General features: G+C 38.7%; 1 protein-coding gene across 5 annotated transcripts in view; it reads right to left on the bottom strand.

The window, feature by feature from the left end:
• Positions 1-240: 240 nt before the first annotated feature.
• The window catches only part of TBC1D1 (TBC1 domain family member 1), a 115819-nt gene continuing 90488 nt past the window's right edge, over positions 241-25571 (bottom strand). For all 5 annotated transcript variants that reach the window (XM_064449279.1, XM_064449283.1, XM_064449282.1 and 2 more), the window contains 7 exons: positions 22603-22764; positions 19636-19794; positions 12553-12797; positions 11949-12108; positions 7473-7642; positions 4440-4610; positions 241-2340 (listed from right to left, as the gene is read on the bottom strand). In XM_064449279.1, coding sequence (XP_064305349.1) covers positions 2140-2340; positions 4440-4610; positions 7473-7642; positions 11949-12108; positions 12553-12797; positions 19636-19794; positions 22603-22764 — 1268 coding nt within the window. In that variant the 3' untranslated portion in view covers positions 241-2139. The remainder of the gene's footprint in view (positions 2341-4439; positions 4611-7472; positions 7643-11948; positions 12109-12552; positions 12798-19635; positions 19795-22602; positions 22765-25571) is intronic.

Genomic DNA, 25571 nt, shown 5'->3' with positions numbered 1-25571 from the left:
AGGAATGTGTCCCTGGAGTCATGTGGAACATACTTCACCTTGGCCAACCCATGTAGATGCAGGTCCCAAGATCACAGCTGGATCCTTAGCATGTTTAGAAGAGTCTGAGGACTAAGAGTTTTCATTAATAACCACTGTAGATGGTACTGTACTTTCAGGAAAAGTCTCGTCTTACACGGTTCTGAACTGTTACCCCACCAACTATATTTTTGCTTTTAAAAGTCAAAAAATGTACAGACATAGATGTAAGCATAGATTTTTTTTTTTTATTGCTCTTGTTAAAAAGTCAGTGTATGAATTATGGCACTATGCTGTAAAAATGCAATATTACTGAGTGCTCTAACAGTACGAGGTCCATTATGACAGGATTTTAAACGTGAAGCATGAAATATGGATTTCCAAATAAAAAAAAACAAGCCTAAGAGGTAAATGGATTAATACCAACTGATTTATCTGGAATTTCAATACTAAATGAATTCAGAGTGGATTTGCAAGAACCAGACATATTCAAGACACGACAGAGTCAAACAAAGCTTCTAGAAATTGAAGAGTAAATTCTCTTTCTCTTTTTGCTCTACATGGAGGTATTTGTTTTGCACAGTGGATGAATGTTACAGCTCTCCTATTAAACTACAACCACAACGTATCAGGAGGATTTGCATGAGACAGGAGAAAGTAAAACAAAACGTCTTCTACATGGCCAGTCAGAAAAAAACCTGTGTGCTTTGATACTTCAAAAATAAAAACATCAATTTAAGAAAAAAAGAAAAAGAAAAAAACCCCACCCCAAACCAAAAATCACTCTCCTGGGTGAATCTCCACCATAACAAAATACCAATGCCTATTAACTCTGTGCTTGGGGACTGAACAAAACTATGACACTGTTCGTAATTCTGAAGCAAACCCAAAAACCTGGATATGCATGGATACTGTTGCACTTTAACTGGCCTGAAAACTACTTTCACTGTATTAAGGAAAGTGAGATTTTTTTTTCCCACATGTGCAATCTGACTCAAAAGATGCATTGTAAAAACAGTGGTGTCCTAAATCAAACTGCCATACCCTTTACAAAACAGTTTAAGCATATCTGGCACAACATGAAGGTCTTGAAACACCTCCACTACTTCAGAAAAACTCTTAAAAAATAAGATTTCCCAGAGGATGGGTGGGCACAGAGTACCAAATAAAAGCAAAAAAAAAAAAAAAAAAGACAGCGGGCATTAGTTTCCCAGCAAAAGGATGTCTTACATCACACAGCAGATCAGAAATAAATAAGATGAAACTTGAAGCGTCTGAATATAAATCCTTAGGTGATGTTGCAAGAGTCACAGGCTTCACCAAGCCAATGTCAGTGTATTTTGTTAAGCATAATGCAGTTACTATATACAGTATGTTTATCAGATAATGCCAACTAACAATAGACTAAATTAACAGTTGTTAAACAAAAAATGTATTAAAACAACATACTTATAAAAACAGATGGCAAACCCCCCCCAATTATGCATAGTTACATATGATGAAGTCCAGCTCTCTGGAGTCCAATGGACTGATACCTTCAAGCGTCAGGAAGCAGTTTTCTGAAGCGTAAACAACATAATTAACAGAACCCAGTCAAGCTGTAGGGGAACTACACTGCCAAAAATATCTCAAGTCCAATCACAAGACTCTCTGTAAATGTTACCACCACATAGCTGCAATGGGGCAGTCATCCGTTCAAAGGTTTTACACTGCCATATTTCTTCAAAGGACCTTCTAAAGGATGTGCTATTTAACATGGTGGTGATCTGCACACAAACAAAATATGTGACAAACAGAAAGCACTTAGGTTTAGAAGCACTTAAGGAAGAATCCATGACGTCTTCACGGTGTTGTGTATGATGGTGCACACTCTTTTCTCCTGCTTATTATTATGTGGCATCTTACATGTTCATCGTATTTCTACATACTAAGAAAAGCGAGCCTTCTCCCCAAGAAACCAGCTTCTGATATGGGAAGCCACTATGCCCGTATCTTGCTTTGCTACAGTGAGGCATGTACAATGAAGGTGACAATGTCAAATCCCCATGGATCATGACAAAAAGACACAGTTCTTCCCTTTGTTTCTTGCTCAGCTTCTCTGCTCCATTACAAGTCTGAATGTCAGTCAGCATCCATGTGTTCTTGTCTAGTAAGTAGAGGCTTCCCATCTGTATCATCAATCTTTTTCCGCATCTCTTCCACTGCTTTCAGCAAAGCTGCTCGCTCCTGCTCAAGAGTGAGAATGGACTGCTTCAATTTGCCTTCATTGGTCAATAAAAGCTCTACTGTCGCTTCAAGATTTTGGATCTTTCCATTAGCCACCTTTCAAAGTAATAAGAACAGAGGAGGGGAAGGAAAGAAGGGGGGGGGGGGGGGGGAGAAAATCTATTAATAACTGAAACCAACTCTAAAGTATTTTTTAAGACACACTAATAAATATAAAATACTTTCCAAATAATGAAAAATTGCAAAGGTAAATGCAAATATGAACGTTTAGATCTGTGTACTTTAGACTACAACTATGGTTTTGCCTAATAACAAGAAACTTCCCTCTCTCAACTTGATTGCTTTGATTAGTTCACAATTAAACTCAGAATATAATGCAAAGTAATGACACTAGAAAGTTACTAAGTCTGCAAATTATATACCGAAGAGCTGCAGGTTAAGATAAGCCTCTGTACGGATCAGTAGGGAGACACTTTTGGCCAGCCATATTTGTTGAATTCCACGTGCTTTGCAAAGCAAAGACATTCAAGCCTGTCAGCTGCATCCTCCTTTCATCTCAACACTGATACCAACAAATGCCAAATTCGGAGGCAAAGGGGGAGGAGGCGATTTAGTGCAATATGCAAATGGACAACACATCTTGAAAAATTCCTAAAATTCTCCTTCGAAAGGCTGCATATATGGGCATTCTACTTCGTGGCGACGCAAACTATTAGGTCATTCAAACTCATCAGAAGAGATCTGTAGCTGAAGTACTTAAACAAAAGCAGAGATCTGTTTGGAAGTCTCAGCACTGGGTAACAATTGGAGACAAGAGCACCAGATGGCCTTGGCTTTCAGGGAAGTATTTGCCTTTCTCATGAGCTCCCTGCCCTTCGTGTAATTACAGTAGCTTAAAGAGTTCAGCCTTTTCGGCCAAATTAATGACAAACCATGACCCACATTGTTTGGTGATGCATTCTCCTCCCATAAGCAATGGGTCACCTTTCACCATAGGAAATGAAGGCTGATGAAGCCCACCTCCAAGACAAAGGGATTGCTCCAACACTACCAACAGTTAAGTTCCCCATTATGATGTTAGGTGCTGACTTGCCAGCACTCAGGTGGAGATGGGCTTTGTAAAAAACTGCTTAGGGCTGCAAAGTCTTCAGGGGCAGGAGGGGTTAGAAGATCCCCTGATGCAGCTATCTATAGGACATCGTATCTTGATTCTCATCCCAGAAATCCCTCTCCCCCATGCTACATTCAACAATTTCCTTGCCCATGTGCCTGAAGTTTTATGAAAATATCTTGCAGGGAGTATCTCTTCTGACTCCTCTAACGCTCATCTTAGACACAGGTTCAGATCTCACAGGATCAGAATTTACAGCTTACGCAAATTTTTGTTAGGAGAGGCAATGTAAATCTGCATGGTTGGCTAGCTTTAGTCATGATACAGGACCAATGGCTGAGAAACCTGAACTCCTTCCCCCCCTAATATCTTACAAAGTCTATGTCTTTAACAATAATCAAGAGGCTTGAAGTGTCTGCTTCCTACCCTTGAAGTCCCTTTCTCCATCAAACTATAACAAATATACCATAATAAAGCAGCCAGTAAGCTAACTTCTTGAACAGTAAGTGAAGAATAACCCCTACAGAGACCAGGTGTACTGCCTCTGAAAGAGCTGCAGACTGAACAGGCACTAAGCATATATTAGAAATTACTATTTCACATATTGTCTAAATAATCTGGATAACAGTTTTAAAAAAAATCTTGTAAGAAAGTGTATTTCTTTACAAACAACATATTCCATATCTAATGTATCTCTAAGTTGTGACACTGTCATTAGCTTTCCCATTTGTGATAGACCAGTATTCCTGCTGTAATAGAGCAGTGTCTGAAAACGTAAAAATGAAGTTGAGAAAGCACTTTGTGTATTTGTAGTTATCTTCTACAGGTGTGATTTTCATTATAAGGGAAGAGACAGTGTGATGATTCAACTTTTCACTAATTGAAAACACATGCTCTATCCATGCCCCTATCAGAATTTCTTCTGCATTTAAACTTTAAAGGCTAAACTAAATAAAATTGAAGTGGTTATGCTTTAAAGTCACTAGACCAAATGCCAGTCTGTCCTGTACCTTGGTGGAGGACAGTCTTTTCTGAAAAGGTGGATAAATTATAATAGTAATTAAATATGAAATAGAAATTGTACCTGCAGTTCTTCCAGGAGATCAAAGTTTTGTTTGCGCAAGCTGCTGTTTGCCTTTTCTAATTTATCCAGCCTCTGATTGTCATTTAAAGATGAATCTATAAGCTCATCCTGAAGCACATGATATTCAACTTCGTAAGCTTGCAACTGCTTAGCAATATCCATTTCAAACACCTGTTGTACATAAAAATATTATTAGGTGCTGTGCAGATCAAAAACATAGCTCATTCAATGCTTTAAAAATCTATGGATCTAGACTTAGATACCTAATCACTGCATTCAAAAAATGGACTTAATTTTTTGCATTCACATTTCGTATTCCAGGAATGGCAAGACTGAGGCAGTAGAGTACCATATACTAACACTGGATCTACTTAAAAACTTTGCTACTGATTGGCTGCCTGACTTTAGCAAAATCACTTGCACTAAAGTTTTCAAGAACTGTAGACTTTGTAGGCTGTTCCCTTTTTTAGATTTCAAATGTAATGCATGTCAGTTTGGCATAAACCCTTCTAGACGTACTTGGAATTAGATGTCACTTTAGAAAAGTGTGGTCCAAGCCCATGTGCCACATGTACAAACGGAGGGCTAAGTAGGATGAAAGCTTTAAAAGAAAAACAGTAAACATGGCTAGGTTTATTTATGATTCTGTGGTACTCCTAGAGACTGAAAGAAAATTAAATAATCCATCCTTACCCTAACACACTTAATGGAAACATTATGTAATGTCAAAGCAGATTTCTATTATTGTTAACTATGAATCACCAAAATGAGTGCTCAGTTTTATATATGAATATTAAGAAAACCTTTTATTTTAAAAGCTGATAAATAAATTGAGGTGCACAGAGTGACCCACAGGAAAACTACTATTGTATTTTCTTTTTTCTAGGTTTTGGGAAAATTATTCAGGAAATATGTTTCCAATGTCCCTCAGCTAGTTATCTCCACTGAAAGCAGCAAAGAAGGTGGTAAATTAAAAGGACATGCATGCCAATCACAGAACACAGTAGAAACAAAAATTGATTTAAAAATGCATCTGGAAAATAGCCCAAGAATAGAAGTTCAAGGTTTATTCTTTATTTTTAAACGTCTTGTACTGTATTCCTTTTGGAAATGAATCAAATATCAAATTCTATTTTAAATACCTGTTGAAATAGCAAGAATTATTTCCTATTTTATTTATCTGCTTTGTCTACAAAACTTTAACTGTCGGTTATAGCTAAAGAAAACATCAGTTTATGAGATGTTTCTGACATCTGTTACATATGCTATTAAAAATTCTCTCATAATTGTATAGTAGCAGAACCACACATACTGAGTATCTAAGTACAGACCGCTGAACTACAATTTTAGTCTGAGTTTGGTTACACATATAGAGGTTTCATTTTCTGTAGATCTGAGCATTTCTGGAGAACACACACTTGAAAATTCAATAAAACAAATGGTGCAATTCAGCAGGGCAGAATGCTAGTTTCTCTCACGACCTCTGCCACTTCTAGCCTCTGTGCTCTTGGGAAGGAAGGGAAATCCCTGCTGTCATACCCAGAGTATCAAATCTGAAATGGGGCAAACATGAGGCAAATCAAAAGCTTGACTTGAAAACTAGCTAACTGCAGGCACGTTAGGGCATGCAAACCAAAGGCCGTGCTGCAGAAGGCGCGAGGAGGATGGGCATTAGCCCAGGAGCTGTGTGTGGACTGCGTGGCTGGTCAAACAGCCCCTCTCTTCAAAGGCGGCTCTGATCAAAGCAGGGGAACTGCTCTCCCTTCAACTCACTTCTGCCTGCCCACTTTAAATTTAGAGCAGTCAGAGCGGCCTAAACAGAGTACCTCTCCCTCCTTCTGCTCAAAGCCAATGGTTTTCTGCAAGTCCCTTAAGCACTGCAAGTCTCTGCAGAGCTGTGCACTCCAGGTCTTCAGCCTGGCAGATAACATATGATCCCCTTTAACCCCCAGAAATAATTTGCTTTCCTTCCCCTCACACAGGCTTTCTAGTTCTCCCCTCCCTCCTTTGATAGTAAGCACTAGAAGCAATTTTTCTGATCCTAATTTGAGCGCATGTTCCCTGGGACCTTTGCTGCCAGGGAGGCCCTTGCAAGCACTCTGCAGTGTACTGCGCTGCTGCCTGCTTTCTTTATCAAGCCACAGGCTTTGCAGATCTCCTGCAGCCCTTGGTGAGTGGCAGGCATTTGCAGTTCTGCACAGCACATCCCCCTTGTTTTGGATGACCAAAGGCCTTCAGAAAAACAGGCTAAAACCTGTCTTCTATTTGCCTGCTGCAAACTAGATCACAAGTGTAACAGTTAGGGCTTCTAAACAGCCACACCTTAACTGCAATAATTTGTGATTTTTTTTTTCAAATTCCATGGTTATTTTCTGGAGCCTTCTGTGAGCTTAGCAATATTGCATAATTTTCCTGTCTGCCATTTTGAAAGAGTCTACTGAAGATTCCCAGTTTTTGCTGTCTAGAGTCACGGCTCACTGCAAGAGACTGCACTGCCCCACGTACTCGTGGCAGAAATACAAAGGCACTGTTGTAACACACTGAACCAGCACCATAAAAGCCTGTACAAAGCCAGTGTAGGGAGGCTTCTAATTTCATTAAGTAAGGTCAACATTTGTGAGGCTCTTCTAATTTTGCTTCTGAAATGAGACTTGGAGAGCAAGATTCTTTGGAGACGGGAATACTCAGAAGGCTTTTGGCACACATTGCTGCTTTTTTTTGTGGAATGCACTGCATATGGACTGTAATATTGCTTCCAGTAACGGTGTTGTACACACACACAAAAAAACCCAAACAAAAGTAAACTAATTTTCATTAAAGCCTTGATAAAGTGACCATAACCAACATGTAGATGTATGAATACAGAGGTGCAATACAAGTCATGCTTCCAAAAGTTTTCAACATCTTCAGAACTACAATAACAGAATTCTCAGCTTGAAGTAACACAATACACTGTTGTGATTTTTCTGTCAAGAACTTGTTAAAAAGAGCTATTCCTTTGCATACTACTCATATGTTCAGGTTATTTCATACCTGACTAATGGTCTTTTCCATCTGTACCAAACCCAAGTTAGGGAGAGTGCTTTTAATAAAATCAACAATAGTTTCTAGGTTCTCATGCTGCAGAATCAAGGGCTTGTGGCTTCCTAAAAGGCTTAAAGCCACTTTAAATATAGCCTCTGATCCTTGAAGAAAGAGCATATCTGTGAAAACAAAGAAAAAAAACAGAGTACATCAAGCATGCACATCTTTTGACAAGAATATTAAAACAGTAAAACATCCAAGGACAACAACATCTCACAGGAGCAATCTGGAGGCTAGATACATTGTGCCAGACACATGCTTTTGTTACTGTGGCCGTGGCTTTAGAAGTTTTGTAGGATCAGGATTACTACTGTGAATAGCACACTTGACTAACACAATCAATTATTAATTTGTTTAGTGAGTTTTCATCCAAAAGCTCCAATTCATATTTAAGCTAAATACACAATAAACCAGGTAGTCAAATTTGTCAGTTTGCCACTTTCTGTGCATGTAATAGTTTTGTGTGTTTTTTTTCTTCCGAGTATTTATGGGAATCTGAATTTGAATAGAATTCTAATGCCAATGCCATTTAAAAATCCTAATACAACAAGCAAAATCTACTCCTGAAGGCACAACAAGATCTGAAGTTCTGTTCTTTTCTCATCTGGTAGAGAAAGGTACAAAATCTCAGTTAATACAACATTGAGCACATGAGGCTAAATGTGCACTTTCCAGCAGCCTCAAGTTTCATGTGCATGTGCTTATTTTTAGTATGTGTCTCAACCACTTACGTTAATATTCTAATAACTACATTAGTAAGTACCCTGAAACCTTAGTAATACAGCTTAAGCATTAGTACTGCAGGTGGCCCTGCAATGACAGCACCTGGCGTACATTCAAGCACACTGAAACCACAGCTTATAGTGACCTTTCAATGCAACTTCCTTTCTTTTCTTTTCCTTTACAAATTGCCTATGTCTTTATAGAGGAAAGAAATAGAAGACTGCAATGAAAGCATCAGACAAGAAACCCATCTTCATAAACAGCGTAGCCCTGCATTTGACTTTTCTGCTACTGTAACTCAGAATCTCGTCCTGGTTTTATTGAGGGACTCGCTACAGGCAAAAGCATCTAACATATGAAACAATACTGATTGAGGTAGAAAAGGAAGAGAAGATACTGTGGTTTTATCCATATTTCCTAAATATGCTTTCATTTTTGAAGGGCTTCTCTCTTTTTTCTTTCCCTTCTTTGTATTTGAAGCTGTGAATGAAGTCACAATCACTTATGAAGTAGCACACTGACACCAAATAAATAGTACATCTTAATGATAAAATAAAAGAAAGAAGAATGGGGAGAGTGGGGGAGAGAGAGAGAGAGAGAGAGAACCACCACACAATAAGGGAACAGCTACTAGCAAAACCACAGGTATCTCTGATGCAGTAAAGAACATATGAAAACACTGTCTAACTGCCTTTCTTAGTAAAAGCAACACCTCTTTCCAAATTTGTATAAGAATGAAATTCCCCCTTGCGCTCTTCTGCCTGTAATGTGAAGCCATAACTCATTTCACTGTTCTTTCTCTCTGAGAAAGAAAAGCGCAAGTAATAACTAACCATAAATCTTGCATTTTGCTGCCGTTTGTCCTAAAAGTGGTGTAAAATTTTTAAACTCTGATTCAGTGTTAAGTCCAAAGGCATGAATGATTGAAAAGCGGCAAGAGAGAAGGCATCTGCCTCAATTCTCTATTGATACTGAAAACTATGGGAAAGTGCTTGGTAGGGAAAGCTCTATATTAGGACAGGAAATGCTGAAGAACAGCTAGAAAACACAAAGTGAAAAAAAACAGAGCTGAAAATAACGCATACTTGTGATTCAGCACCTGCCCCATAAAAACATGTAGATTAACTCAAGGTGACCTATAAATTGTTAATGAATGTGTGTATGAGCTGAGCTGGTAATATAAGGCTATTTTAAATGAGAGAGGGATTTCAGCAAGTACTTAAACAAAGACCTGTTTGTTATCCACTCCCCACACTTCCCGTTAAGTGGGCTGCTAGCCAACGACAGTACAGTGAAGGTACCCAAATTAATGTCAGCATGACTGGCAGCCTACAGGATTAAAAAACAAAAAATAATCAAGTTTTATCTACAATCTTGAAACAAAATAAACACTATTCTACCAAGTCTAGTCCACTAATAAGTAAATAGGGGTATAAAGAACACATCTTTGTTAATGCTGTACTTTCATTAGATCATGTTCAGGAGACGGGTTGAAAGTTTGGACAGATAATTAAAAAGTTAAAAAGAGTTTGCTATTTGACTCATAAAACAGTCTTCGGGTTAACCTCTTTCTAACTTTCTTCTTTTACATATTGCTTGTAAAATGCTTGCAGAAAGTTCACTTGGTGGAAATCTAAAGGAAGTAGTCTGTAACAATTATATTATTAAATAGAAGTGGGGCTTCAAATATCAAGGGTTCAGTGGTAACATGGTAGAAAATGGCAGTGCAACCTTACAGTCTTAGTAACCTCAGATGAGTTACTTCAACATTAAAAGGCAACATTCTTTCATCCCAAAGGTTCTAACAGTGAGCAGTGAAAACGTACGTATGTTCTGCAAAAGTGTGTGAACACATGGGTCAGAACCGATCAGATCCTTACTTGCCATGCTGCTGATGACAGCTGCTAGCAAAGTGACAGCTCTAGCCTTTTTTTAGGTTTATAGTTGTGTTTCAGAGTCTTCAGCGTGGGTGAAGATGAGATTTTACTTTCTGATGTAAAAGTATGTCCAATGTTTTCAATTTATAGTTCCAGTAAACACTGTTTCAAGGAAATTACTAAATACTTTGAAACACTAAAAAATTGGAAGTATTGGTCATGTTCAACTTTCTCTCTAAAAAAAAATCCATGATTTTTAAGAGGTGACAGTTTCAGTACCACATGCTTTTCTGTTCTTGACCTAAAATCAGTCCTGCGAAGATCATGCATCTGCCTTCTATTCTAATGTAAAAATATTTGCTTTCTAAAGCCCTACAATCCTCCAATGACAGATAAAATACTAATCTGTGTATTAAGGCAGAAATCCAAATATACTGGATACACAAAGCACTTTTATACCCTCACTTCAGTCAATTGTCCAATTCAAACTCTTCTTATCATGTACAATACCATGAATAATTAAGAATAATTGAAAGGTGAACTGATAATAAACTCAGTATATGACACATGCATACAGCACTTCATTTAATTTCTACAGATTATTTTTCTCAGCTGGATATTTGTTAATGTACATTAGCCTACTTTGATCTGTTCGGGGTGGGGTGGGGAAACTATTTTCCCTGGAGTTAAGATGCTAATCACAGGGCAAGTAGCTCTACTTAGCTATACACCATCCTTTCCACTGTGGTTTCTTCTAGCACTACTTTTGGCATGTCCTTAGACATGTACATGTCCTGTACATATACAGGATTCTTATTGGTTCTTCTTGGAATCTATATTCATTATTTGTTATTGTGGTAGATGAGACTATAATTTTTTAAGTCAGGAAACTGTCAATACTAATACCCTAATAAATAATTGCTTCAATACATTTCTTAAGTGAGACTAAGGAAAATTAAAATAGCTTTCATTAGAAGAAAGGAATCAGGGAGGGAAGCTCCAATCCACTCTCCTCATCATGGATGATCCAGTACTACATAATAGAATTGAAAAACCAAACAACTGAAAATGAAATAAAGCATCTTCTTAGATATCAAACAATTTATCTATGAAATATACATCCATAAGATAGCATCAATGAAAATCCTTCATTGGAATTTAATTAAAAAAGAGAGCTTTACTTCTGTAGATTCTAAAAACCGGTAACAGAAGCAACTTTAGAGCCTAAACCCCTTATGCTTCCAAATATTTTGGGAAAATTAGATTATCAGTCAGGCTGAAATTGTAAGGATAGGAACACTAGTTTAAAAGCCCTATGTTTCTGCAGACTAAATCTGTGATTAAAGTGCAAGGGCCATCTCTGTGTGTGTTTTAAAATCATAACCTTCAAAATAATTTTCCACTGACACTGTTGGAGACAATGATAATGGTGTAAATGTATATATTTCTCAGATGATGCCTTGTTGCATATCTTTTCAGTTTGAAACTAATTGTCCATGTTGAAGTGCCATTGTCACGACACCATGCATTCATGGCATCAAGTTTCATACCCTCTCTACAAGTGGTTACAGGGTGGGAAAAGGTAACAACGAGGATGAAAAGACAGGACAGTTTGGGACTGTCATATGCTTTCCTCCTCTCCTTCCATGTTACTGTAAATACTACATGCTCCGTAAGATGACTTCTGTTGTTCTTCTGTTCATCAATAGTAAGTAAAATACTTCTCCTGGGTATCTGAAACAGGTTGGATAATAATACTGTTCCTAATAATAGGATTCCAAATACAAGACTTCAAAAAGAACAGAGAAATTTTATGAAGAATTACCAAACACTCGGGCTACAAATCCGAGGGGAAACTGGGAGGCAAACATGGTGAGAAACCAGGGAGCAGCATAGAGGCTGGGGCCAATCTCATGTTCCTCTAGGTGGTTATAGAGATCTCGATGGTAGTCATGAAGTAGTCGAGACAGTTGATACATCTGGATCTGCATGGAATAAGAATGAAGAGACTAAAGACAAACATGTTTTAACACTCACAGCAGCAAAGTTCATGCTCCACACTATTATTAGAAACAGTGAATGTTGTTTGTCAATTGATGTTTGGATGGAATTATGTGAAGAAAAGACATACTCAGAAGCCACCTAAAAGACCCAGGATAGGTCATCTGTGAGCCTATGACAGGCTCATTTGCAGGGTTATTTGAACCTCACACAACACGTAACAGAATTCTTCCTATTTATGGTTTTCACTGTTTCCCCGTTCGTCTTTTTATTCAAACTATTGCATTTAAGATGATGTATTTTTTTCCCAGATTATCCTTCCCCATTTTTGAGAACGGAGTTCAAGCCCAGGTTTTGACAATGTTGTCTATATTGCATTATTATATTTTAGCATTAGCATCCTTTTGTTAGAAAAATTGAAATCCTACCTGTAAAATTGTCATGTCAGGACGATATTGTTTTCTCAGGCCCATGTCAAACATGAGAAACTTTAGCATTTTAAAAGCATCTTCTTCACTCATATGAAGTAGTAGAACTCCTGCTACAAAACTAAGGCCCTGGCAATATCCTACTTCCTGATCCAGAAGTGAATAGGCCTTCAAAATATTGTAGAGTGACAGCTGCCCAGCTCCCAGCTGCGCTGAGAAGTACGGATGTGTTGGAAATGTGCGCCCTGTGAAAACAACTAAAGTTAGCAACTTAAACTAAAAATTAAACAAAAAACCCCTTGCCATGTTATCAAATTAAATAGTCTTTCAAAAAGGCAGATTCTTTTGAATGGTAGATTCTGAGTCAACCCACAGGAAGACTGTAAGAAAGTTAATAATATAAAAATTGACTCATACTCTAGTACTCTTTTGTTACAGTAGCTGCAAAATTAATTTAGAAATTATCAGGGGGGTGGGGACAGTCTGTTGTTTAGAACAGTTGAGTAACTGGCTCTTAAGACTGGCCCTTGATCAGTTTGTTATAGGACTTACAGGAGCTGGCTGCCTATGATAGTGGGAGACTTGATTCAGCAGCTCGATGAGTCACCCAGTCATCTTTCCTTGATTAGAAAGTGTTAGCTTTTAGACAACGATTAGGATCCAGGCACAGACTTAGAACATCTGAGCTCTCTGGGTTGGGGCCCCTTCCCTTTCTATTCTTGTCTTTTTTCCCAGTAAATGTGTCTTTTGTCACCTCCCTCCTTGCCTTGGTCCCTCCCAGTCTTATGGGTCTTTCCTCCTTTCCTGCAGCATGAAGTGCAGACTCTTCCATGAGATGATCCAGTTCACTAACCTGGCAGAAAAATCCCCCTTTACATGGGGTTAGTTGTTCCGCCCTGGCGCTCAGCTGTGTCAGCTCCAGGAGGGGTCGCATGAGCACCAGCACAAGTGACAAGTGCTTGGAGAGTGGGAGTCAGTGGTCGGAAAAAGCTTTCTTGTGGTAGCAAGGGGCTTTGGATCTATTCCCCACATCTCTTTAAATCCCAGCCTAAGGTAAACTATACTAATTGTAGAGCTGTAGGAGCACAACCTTTCCAGTCCTTCAGTTCTAGAATGAGATGACGAATTCCACCCCAGACTGGCTTATCTGTAAACCTTCATACAGAGCTAGGACCCACATGTCCTTAAGCCAAACCAATCCAACTAAGTAACTTACACAATCAATTTGACCCAAAATATTTACTAAGTAAAACCTCAATTTGTCTTTTCCTTCTGCAGCCCTTAAAATATCAAGAATTGTATAGCTACATATGTGCTATGATATATGCTATATACATGTTATATGAGAGTGCAGCTAGCAGAGGCAGCCAACAGACACAGCACTTTGCACAGCAGTTTCTGGGGCTTTGCTTCTTTGAGCTCCTGAGCATCTGGATACTTTGTCCAGGACCACCAGGGGACTGGCAGGTAAGGCTGAGGCTGTCATAAGGGTAGATCTGGCCACCTCTAACCAACCCTTGTCAGGTGCCCTTGATGACAGGATACCTGTAGCCTTAGTTCTAGCTGATCCCTGATTAGGGAGGGTCATTAATGACCTGGGCAGTGGGGCATAGTGCACCCTCAGCAAGTCTGCAAATGATACAAAACTGGGAGGTGTGGCTGATACACCTGAGGGTTGTGCTGCCATCCAGAGGGGCCTCAACAGGCTGGAGAAATGGGCTGACAGGAACTTCATGAAGTTGGTGCATCTCTCCTATGAAGAAAGGCTGAGAGACCTGGGACTGTTCAACCTGGAGAAGAAAAGGCTCAGGGGAATCTTATCAATGTGCAGAAATACCCAGTGGGAGGGAATGAAGAAGAGTTCATAGAATCATTAAGGTTGGAAAACACCTCTAAGATCACCAAGTCCAACCATCAACCCAACACCACCGTACCTCCTAAACCATGTCTATATGTTTTTTGAACACCTCCAGGGATGGTAACTCAACAACTTCCCTGAGCAGCCTGTTCAAATCCCTGAGAACCCTTTCAGTGAAGTAATTTTTCCCAATATCCAGTCTAAATCTCCCCTGGCACAGCTTGAGGCCATTTCTTCTCATTCTATTGCTTGTTACTTGGAGAAGAGGCTGACACCCACCTCATTACAACCTCCTTTCAGGTAGTTATAGAGAGAAATAAGGTCTTCCCTCAGCCTCCTCTTCTCCGTACTGAACAACCCCAGTTCCCTCAGCTGCTCCTCATCAGACTTGTTCTCCAGAGCCTTCACCAGCTTTGTTGCCCGTCTCTGGACACGCTTCAGCACCTCAATGTCCTTGTACTGAGGGGCCCAAAACTGAACAGAGTATTTGAGGTGCCGAGTACAGGGGCACAATCACTGCCCTGCTCCTGCTGGCCACACTATTCCTGACACAAGCCAGGATGCTGTTGGCCTTCTTGGCCACCTGGGCACACTGCTGGCTCACATTCAGAGACTGCTGGCTCTTCTCAGTAGTGCCCACTGACAGGATAAGAGGCAATGGGCACAAACTGAAATACAGGAAATTCCAGCTAACATAAGAGAAAGATCTTTTTTATTATTATTGTAAGGGTGGCCACTGACACAGGCTACCCAGAGAGGTCGTGCAGTCTGTGGACATATCCAAAACCTGTGAGAACGTAGTCCAGGACAACGTGCTTTAGAAGGCCCTGCTTTGAGTAGGGGGGGTTGGACCAGATGATCTCAAGAGCTCCTTTCCAAACTCTACCACTCTGTGAATCTGTAAACAGAGACATTAAAGGCGCCACTTTTACAGATTCTTTAAAAAAACATTTCCAAAAGGGAGTATTTTCATTTCTAGGAAAAAACCCTCCCCCTATCACATGTCCCCTGTGAAATACCTCAACAGAGAAGAAATTTGAGTGCTACTTTTGTTCTAGTATTAAGTGGAGCTTGTTTTTCAGTTATGCACTTGTTAAATACTGCCCCACCCTTTAGCTACTGGAATGCTGCTATACTGCCAGATAATATCGGAGCTCCTGTTTCAAGAAGACAAAGCCCGGGACAGAGACCTTCTGCCATCTGGTAGCTGCTCTAGCCTGTCACATGGGACACTGGCATTTGTTCCTGATCAATTCTCCCCTGGCCAGGCTGTCAGAGTTGAACGTTACAGAAGAAATATTTCTAGCTTCCAAATGAGAAGGAGCTTGTGTTCCTTTGCAAAGGAATCCTCTGACTGAATGACCAGTTATTACAGCATAATCTAAAGGTGGACCTGTACTGCCTCACTCACACAGCAAGGCTCCTTTCATACAAGTCATGAAGAAAAGTTACAAGCTAAGCAAAAATAAAAATGCAAAGAAGTTCTAAAAACACTCAATGGAGGAGGAACAGAACTGCTGAACTCACAAGCTGATTTTTTTTCTGAGAGCCCTGGTGATGACTTAACTAAGAATTTTAGCTTTTACTTAGGAGCAAACAACTCCTGGCATTGCTGAAAAGAGACTCTAAATGAACTGATACCTCAAGAGCGCCAGAATGAGAAAGTAAGTACCTACTACTTTATTTTGAAATGTAATAAAACAAAACATAATTTTCAACTGCGTTCAGCAAACACTCAGTGACGACCACAGTGGTTTCTTACACTGATAGCATCTGGAAGTCAGTTTACCCTACATTACTGGGAGAAGAAATCATTTACTGGATACTACTTTGGTGTTCAGGACCTGAAATCCCCAGTGACTGCAGTGGTTGTGCAGGTCGAGCTACAAAAGGAAAGACACAAAAAAGCCCTCAGGGAATTGTGGCTTTGTTCTTGTCCATATAATGAAATCGAACTGTGACACAAACTGGGCCAGGAAAGCGGCTGCTGTACCTTACCTCTGCATCCAGATACACACTGCTGTCCTCATTCTCAGGAAGCACTATTTATAGCTAAAGATGCATCGATTTGTCTAAGTGTGAGCAATACTATTACAGATTTAGCTCATACTGTGTTAGCAAAACCTCTTTAGCTCAATTTGGGAAAGCTTTTTTAAATATTAAAACCATATGTTGCAAGAACATAGGTTTTTCTCTCAAGGGAGAAGTGCATGCTTTCAGAAGGATCCTTGAAGAATTAAGAGAAAATGCTTCTGATAGCCTGAAGGAACACAAGTCAGAACACGCAAATTCCTTCTAGCTGCCTATCCAGTTATGCTGTCTGTTACTGTGCAGCACTACTCTATTTCAATGTGAATCACTAGGAAACTAGGAAGCCCTCAGCTTCCTAATTTCATCTTACTGAAATAATAGGGCCCAGTCCTTCCCTCATTAGTGGCTAGCAAATAGCTCCCCAGCAAAAACAACACTTTGCATGAAAACCACCATGAAGTTACCAATTTGCCAACACATACAGTCGTTTGTTTCTACAAGCAGAGCACATGGCTAAGATGAGAAAGTATGTGTGTGCAGAACCAGGCAGAAAATATGAACAGTTTGCTGAGCCAGCAACCCCCAGTCTGCTGTGTGAGCCAAGCAAACTCTGACTGTGCTCTTTACTGTCCAGGAACTGTCCCATTCCTCTTCCCTCTGCTGAAGGTGTTCAATTCACTAACCCAGCACTAACCCCTTCCAGTGAGGCGCTTCAGTGCAACAGAACCCCAGCAGTCATTGCCAGGGGTATCAACAGCCGATATGCTGACTTGACTGATAGGTACTTGCTTGCTGCACATCAATGTGTCTCTCAAAAACATAAGACTCCTTCTGGTGCTGTGCAACCAGAGAAATTCCTAGCATTGGTGTGACAGAGTCTGGAAGGAAACAATTTGCCTACATTGCAACTGCCTACTCCCAGCTGGCACTACGGCTCCTTGGAGTGTTGCTTTCCCAGTGCCAAGTCAAAACCTGGCAGGGCTGTCAGGCAGAGGAAAGTGAAGGTGGCATCAACCATCACCTCCCCACCTCAGCTCAAACCAGTTTCTGCAGAAACATGCCTGTTCCACCAGATTCTTGTTTTCTATGCACTGTCTTGATATTTTGACTCACTTTACCAAGTGTTGCAAAAAAGGAGAAAATATTCTCATTTACCATATAAACCTCAGGCCACAATCTAAACTTGACAAATCTTCAGTTTAGTACCCACTGAAGAGAGCGTGCACATTGAGTTAGTAAGAAATAGGTCCCCCTGGAGAGCTCTGGGTATAGCTCATCAGTCAATTCTTCCATGTGGAAGAAAGGGGGTAGAGCCTTTCATTTGCAATGAAAAACACTCAGATACTCTTTGAGTAGTTATAAATAGCAGAAGTATGATGGGACAACTCTGTACTACTTCTTACAGAAAAGACATAAGTGAAAATAATACAATAGGTATTATTCATATCAAACCAAGTACAGATTTTCCCATAAATTTTTACCATTCTATCATGTAACATTTGGTTACTTGCAGCGCATAACTTTCCCGATGAAGTTTTTCATTGCAAACTCATTCAATCAAACTCAGTGATTATGGACTCTTAAATTGCCTCACAACTCCTCAGACCCAAACCACAAACCCCACAACACAAGCCTGTTTTAAGTTCTATCATGCCCTGGAAGACATTATTATTTTTTTTCCTTTATTAGGAAAGAGCTTAATGAACACTGAGTTCATTGTGGGATTATCCCACACACAAGAGCTGCAGTCCTCTTGGAAAACACCAGCTCCTGGTTTCTCAGACTTAACAAACTGATTTAAAATATCCAAGGGAGAAGAAAACAATATCTTAAAAAAATACCCACAACTGTATCTAGAGCCTAATCTGTATATCATCTGTAAAAACTTCCAATTCAGCCATGTATCAGTGAGGTGTTATAAACTTGCATCAGATGGCTTACATTCACACACAAATACTTTCACTTGGGGGCAGGACTGGAGAGAGAAGGGATGCCAAAAAGTACCTCTGTGAGGTCTACGAAACAAAAGGCTGACTTGTGGGGGCTTTTGAGTTGGAGAGTTCGCTGGTACTGATACAGACCTTAACAAAACCATCTGGGAGCAGCAGCAACCAGAGACAGTAAGAGTGTTTAATCCTGATCTATATCTTACAGAGCATACTGACTTTTGGTCTTATTAAATGTTCCTGAGTTTCGTTTTCGGCTTAGTCTAGCAGTGGCAGGAGTCAATCAGTGAAAGATAATCTCACACAAGGGAACCAAAAGTGATAAAGGAAGAGGACCAGGAAGAGTAAAAGGAAGGGTTAAGAATGTCATCATTTTTCTGATGTATATGAAGTCTGCTCTTTTACAATGATTTGAAGCGGTCTCTGCTCCTGCCCTAAAACAATAACTTCGTTCCATTTAGATCTCCTTTCTCATGTTTCATTCCAATTCTAGGAAAAAACTTTTGAGCTTTGAACAACATATGTGAGGGGAAAATGGAAAAATCTACTCAAGAAGACCAAAAGCCTGTCTGAAGCCCACCTACCAGTCACTTCAAATTTAAGAGCCTTGATTCCTAAACTCTTTCTACCAAACTCAGTGGACTATAGTATATGTGCTTCCACAGACCAATTCACTGTCCCTAAATCAGGAGCCAGCTACTGCTTAAAATTAGGCAGTATGAATAACCTGCCTTAAAAAGAGCCTTTTTATTATTAAAAAGAGCTTCTTTCATAATTGTTTTAATACAAGCAAAAATACCAACTGCTCACAACTACGCATTTAAAAAAGAAAAAAAGCAAAAAGCAAAACTTCTGCATTATTTCAAGTAAAGTGTCAAATACTGGACATCAGGAACGATTAGCACATGATTCAACAGTCCGCACTTAAATATTGACTTCCTTTCTTGACAATTTGTGTTCCACAGGCCTGTGGAGTTCACTGTCAATATCTGAAATGCAGATGCATTACACTTACATTCAGCAACCTCTTTTACCACACATTGCAACGGAGTGCTGCGCTTGAAAAGCAGATTTTGCATTTTCCTGATGGTGTCAGGTGATAGTTCTCATCTACACCAAATTAAAGGCAGTTCTTGCCAACAACCTATTAAATGGTGAGAGGCTTTTTCTGTGTTATGTTCTTTTATTTAATTCTCTTCCAGAGATCATAAAACTCTTTCTTTAATTCCAGAGCACTATGGTACTTACCTAGGTCAATAAGTATTGCATGCTGCTGGGAGGTTAGTTGTTTAAGGAGCTCTTTATAAGGTGTGTCCTTTGGCTGTTGTTTACTCAGAAACTGATGTTTAAGATGGTATTGCTCTGCTAGAAACTTCCAGATCTCCCCACGGTGGTGACGTGGTACTCCTGAGAGCGGAAAGTCATTAAAACAGTAATTTGTACTCATACTGAGGGTTCAGCTGTAGTTGAGCTAATGGGATTGAGGAACTGAAGATTGATATCTGCTAGATGTGCAAGCAGATCCCTATCTGCTAGATCCGTATCTGTTATCCCCAGTAGACCATAGAAGCAGATCAAACTACACTGCTTATACTCCCTCAACCAAAAAAAGACATCAGCATCTTAACAGGAGAGATTTACGGTAGAAACTGGGTGAGCTGCCTAAGTCTAAGGTTACCACTTATATCCAGTCTGAGAAGTACAGAAGAGGCAGCAAAAATTGCAATACTCATCTCTGAAAAATTTATATGCTTATCTCCCATTTTTTCATGTAAAGTACACAATAAAACACTGCAATAGAACTAATTAACGTTTTTCAGTAATGTAGCACTGACACTGTTGTTAGGAGTACGTTTTAGGAAGGTAGGATGCACATATACCAAAAGTATAAACAAGTACAAATGAGATGTGTTCCAGAGACTATAACAGAAGGTGGATAATCAGAAAGCAAGTATTGTACCTCTATTTTTGCTATTGGTTTGCTGAATGACTGGTACATGTAAAAATGTTTTAAAACTTTAATTTCTTTCTTTATAAAAAGGGATGATGCTACCTAACTATTTCACAAAGGTAATGGTAGCCTTCATTTGTATTTATATGCAAAGCACTGAAAGTAACAGAAAGGTTGTTACATTCATACTTTATTCAGTACAAGACTGCCACTATTAAATAATCTCAAAAGAAATCAATACACTATTCTTTGGGAAAAGTATTCTGTCTAATCCATGATATACTGGATATATTACAGTTTGAAGTAACTTGGAGCTTAAAAGTTTTTGGACTGCTTTTTTTCTTTTGGTATATATGTAACATATGGATGACAACAACAGGAGAAATCAAAATTGACTCAAACATACAACTTACATGGAAAGGTGACAAAACATATTAGAGCAATTTCACTGCCTTCTCTCATATAAGCACAAAAGGATATTAATTTATCTCTGTAATACTTATTTTTACCACACCACCATAGTCCAGAGACAATTGCTTGAAAATTAAGTGCCAGTAGAAATGTATAATATTTGAATCCACATCAAAAGTGTATTTAGGGAATGCTTCTGTAAATTACTTTAGGGAGCTTAAATCCAATCATGTCTCCAACATGAAACAGCAAGGGAAAGTGCTGTTTCAGACACTGAATGAGCCAAGTTCTCCTCTTCAGATACACATCTAAAATCCGATTAGCCTCAGTGAAGTTGAATGTGCCGCATAGGGTAGAACTGGCTTAATAATGCACATTTACTGCTGCAAAATTACAAGTTAATTAAAACTCCCTTTAAGGAAATAGTCCAATATTAAGTTTATCTCTGTATGCTGCATTGTACATGTATAATAAATTATTCAGTTTACTAGATATTTAAACATCTACTACAGCATACATTACAGGTCACCACTATATATTTGTTACCCTAATTTAAGTGCCATGCTTATAGAAACCTGCATTTCTTTCCTGTTTGCCCAGCTTACTGAATTTATTTTAATGGTTTTGGTCTAAAGTAGAACTTACTAAACTCAATTTTTCATTTCTGCATATGTATGAAATTTGACACCACTCTAAGTACTGTGACACAACTGTGCTCTAGAGAGCAGAGCATAGCAATAGCATCAAGAGCTAGGGATAACTTCCCCATCTACTGGCTACTTGTATGTGCTTCTTATTAGCAATCCACTAAGCAGGGACTTGCTTATTTATTTATTTTGCATCATTCCAGTTTTTTAAGTTTTATTTTGAACTCTAACACAGGCCAGCATCACTAGACTATCAAAAGAAACCATGTTTTTCTCATGCACAAATACTGCCTGGACAGAGCCCTTTACCTACACAAATGGAAGGAAACCTGTGATAATGAGCTTTCCTTACTCTGCAGAGCTTTGTGCTTGGGGCACTAGATACTGTTAGAAATCTAGACTTACCCAGTTGTCTTAAATGGACAATTTACTTGCTTGAGTAATTGGATATAGGTAGGTGTGCTATTTAAAATATTAAACTTCTGCTAGTGGTGAATTCTTGACACTTCCTTATTGCAGAGAACTAGAAAGAGTTCCTTGGAGTAGCCATCTTCACCATCAGCTACATACAGCACTCAGCGTAAGACCTTTGGGTCCAACCATGGCACAAATAACATTGAGTAATAACCCAATTTCTTAGAGCATTACTTCTGATGCAGTGGAGAGAGGGGCTGGTTGCTTAGCCCTGCAGTTGTGAGGAAGACCGTAAGTGGTGTTTGAACTCAGAATAAAAGGCAGTTCTACAGAGATATCCATGTATACTGTTTGTATGCACACATACTACCCAGGCTGGAACACAGAATTTCAAGATAACAGTGCAGACAGTTTCTTCAGTTATTTACATGGTCATTTCTTTGGCATTATCCAGGCTTTTTTCCTTAATTATAACTTTTAATTTATAAAATCAGATTGCAACAACTGTAATACATCGAGGTACTGTACAACTGTCTTGTAAGGACAAACGTTGTTCAAAAATGAATACCAAGTACTGTAACACCAGTAATACAGTTGTAACTGCCGCTGAAAGGGACTGTTACTGGCATACGCATAACCGTGAAGATACCGAACACTGTTACTTTACTCAGCAACCTGAGGAACAGCTCTAGTGAGAATCTGCTTACAAGGAGTGGTTAAGAGGTCACCCTGCTCCTTTTCTAATACAATTTACATGCATTTCAACAGCTCAAAATAACAAACTGTTCTTACCTTGCCCAACAGCAGAGTGTATTTTTTCCACATCAAATTTAATCTTTGACCTCCCAGGTGCACTCAACATTTTTTCCCAAATCAAAGTTACATCTTTTAAGCATGGTGTGATTTCTTCATAGTCAAGTTTCAGACGTCTGCTCTGCAGATTGTTTTCTGAAGCTAGGAAGTGATATAACAAATACAGCAGTTCATATTCTTGCTTACTTGTAAAATGGATTAATTTAACTTAGAACACTTCATTGTGCAAGCCACATAAAATTATACCCTATTAATTCTGAAACATTTAATGTCTAAATTTTTGTTATTGCAAGGTGGTTTTTTGGGTTTTGTTTGTTTGTTTTTTTAAGATATTATATGCAATATTAACTCTGTTTGGCCTGTTAATTTAAGTTCCTTACAGCTAGTCAGCTCTTAAATCTGAAGAAACATGAGAGATGATGACTAATGAAATAAACCCAAGATTCTCCTAATGGGATTTTTCAATTTTCCAGCTCTTCAAAAAATTAGTGCAGAAGACCTACACCAAATAAAAATACAAAACCAATATACTAATCTTTAATGCATACAGTTCCATAATATTAATAACAAAGTAAAAATTTACTTTAAAGGTGATCATTCACATGTCCATTTTTTTAGACTACATAAAATGGAAAGGTCAATTATAGAAAATTTCAGAACCTGGAATACAAAAAGGACTGTAAACATTCTACGTACATGAGGCTCTCAAAGTCTCCACTGAAGAAATCATAACTCAGTCTTAAATAAGACATTTTAGATCATCAGAGCTCCTGAAGCACAGATGCACTGTAGTATTGGTGATTTTCTCAGCATTCATGTAAACTAAATAATAAAGCACCTTTTGGGACAGTGGATGAATTTGTGCAGGTCACAAAATCAGAAAAACAGAAGCAGTCTTTCAGCTCAGATGGAAAAAAAGAGTGCAGTGTAGATGAGATAGATGGCAGACATCTATTCCTAAAAAAGGCATGAAACGCTGAAAGAAAATGCTGTAGGGAAACCGAGACAAAGCTACAAAGAGAGCACTAAGGACTGACACGGACTGTGGTATGTCTATGGGGAGTTTAACAAAACAGGTATTTCAACTTTTTAACTGGGCTGTAATGTGGCTGAGGCTCAATGAACCTAGTTCCAGAACAGAAGTCAGCAGCTCTATACTTCCAAAAATGAGCAGAGCACAGGTTCAAAAGAAATGAAGGACTGAAAAGGTTCTATAGCATTAAACAAAAATTCAGAAATACTTCTCCTCAATAACACCTGTCGAGCAAATTGCAAATAACACAATTTGGAGCCATGTTTATGAAACAGTATATCATGAACTGACTATGATTTTTGATTAAGTTGCCATGATGTACTCACAGTACTTCATTGTTATGATGATGCATTACTGTAATGCTAACAAGATACTCTCATTTTGAGGACATTCTGCCATATATCATAAGCTTACTGCTACTTTTGATGATTTCACAGCATGAACTCACAAAATCACACTTCTGTGTGTTACAGTCTTGAGACAATCTACGTGGAAAAGATGTCATGTTTTGTTAGTTTTACTCTCCATTGTTTGTATGTTCAACTTGTTTATACAAATTTACTAAACAGTTAAAAATCACCTGAAATCTACATGGCCCATAATGACACTAAAATAGCCAACACACTAAGCTCATCTTGTTCTGAGACCTGCATCTGCAATAAAGGTTTTTTAGATTATAAAATTCTGAGAGTCACAAAGGGTTAGCTTGTCCTCTACTCCCATTGGCTAAAACAAGATTCTAGATTTTAAAAATGGAAAAAGAAAAGAACTCTTTGTATTTGGGAAGTGTCCACTTTACCTCCTAATCCTGTAGTTGCTTTCACATGTGAATGATTTCATTCAGTGAAGTTATTCATGTGAGTTATGATGTTACCTAAGTGTTTGCAAGATCTGGACCTCATGGTATTTCATTTTGACATTTTCTAATTTAGTTTTTGACTTTTCACTTCAAAGTAGTATACTTCATTTTAAAACATGACTTTGGCTACATGTGTACTGACACATGCTTTACGCATCCTAATATAGACAGCTGTAGCTTAATTTGACTCCTTAGGGTTTTTTTTATTCCTGGTTTCCTTTTGCTTTTGATTTTTCCCTGTAGATTATATTCAGTACGTAACCACAGAACCATGTAATTACAAGCACTGATGGGTTTATTGGAGCCATGCATCGGCACTGAAAGTGATTCTGTCGATCTAAACTGTCAACTTCTTCACATTTTCTTCAGGTCAAATACAACACATTTATGTACTAGAACACTAAAAAATCCTTAAAACACAGATGTTATTGTATGAATATTACTAAAAATGGCATTTATGTTTCAGCTTATACAAAACAAACTCAGAGAACTCTTTCAATGTTCCACCTTTTGCAAACAAGTGTTTCCCGGTGCTTGGCAACTCTTCAGTCTTTTCAGATTTTTCTGCTTTATTCTTATTTATTATTTATTCTTATTCCACATACAAAAATATTAGTGTGGGAGTGATATGGAAGGACTGAAGAAAGGGTATGCCTTTATCAAGAAGGTATTTTAGATACTGATACAACCCAATTCCTAATATCACACCTAAGCATTATCAGTAAAGATGCAACATACATTGTAATTTTTTTTCAGTATTGAACAGCGGTACTCTGAGAATTATTACCACACATAAAATATGTTTTTACTCCCCAGAGACAGAAGCATCAGAACATGTGGCATTACATTACAGAGCTGTGCTCTCTGCAGCATAGTCGCTCTTTTTTTCAAGTACTGACTCATCATCTGAGCTCTTCATGCAACAGGTACCTAGGACAACTTCAACTTCCTCACTCCACCGTTCATACTGCACAGCCTGGGTTTTCAGTCATGCCAACACCCATCTCATTCATTCACTAACTAGCTTCAGACACGTTGATCTTAGTGAATTTGTGG

This window comes from Phalacrocorax carbo, chromosome 4, assembly GCF_963921805.1.
Source record: "Phalacrocorax carbo chromosome 4, bPhaCar2.1, whole genome shotgun sequence".
In the NCBI taxonomy this organism is placed as follows: Eukaryota; Metazoa; Chordata; class Aves; order Suliformes; family Phalacrocoracidae; genus Phalacrocorax; species Phalacrocorax carbo.
This window is presented reverse-complemented; position numbering and strand designations above follow the sequence as displayed.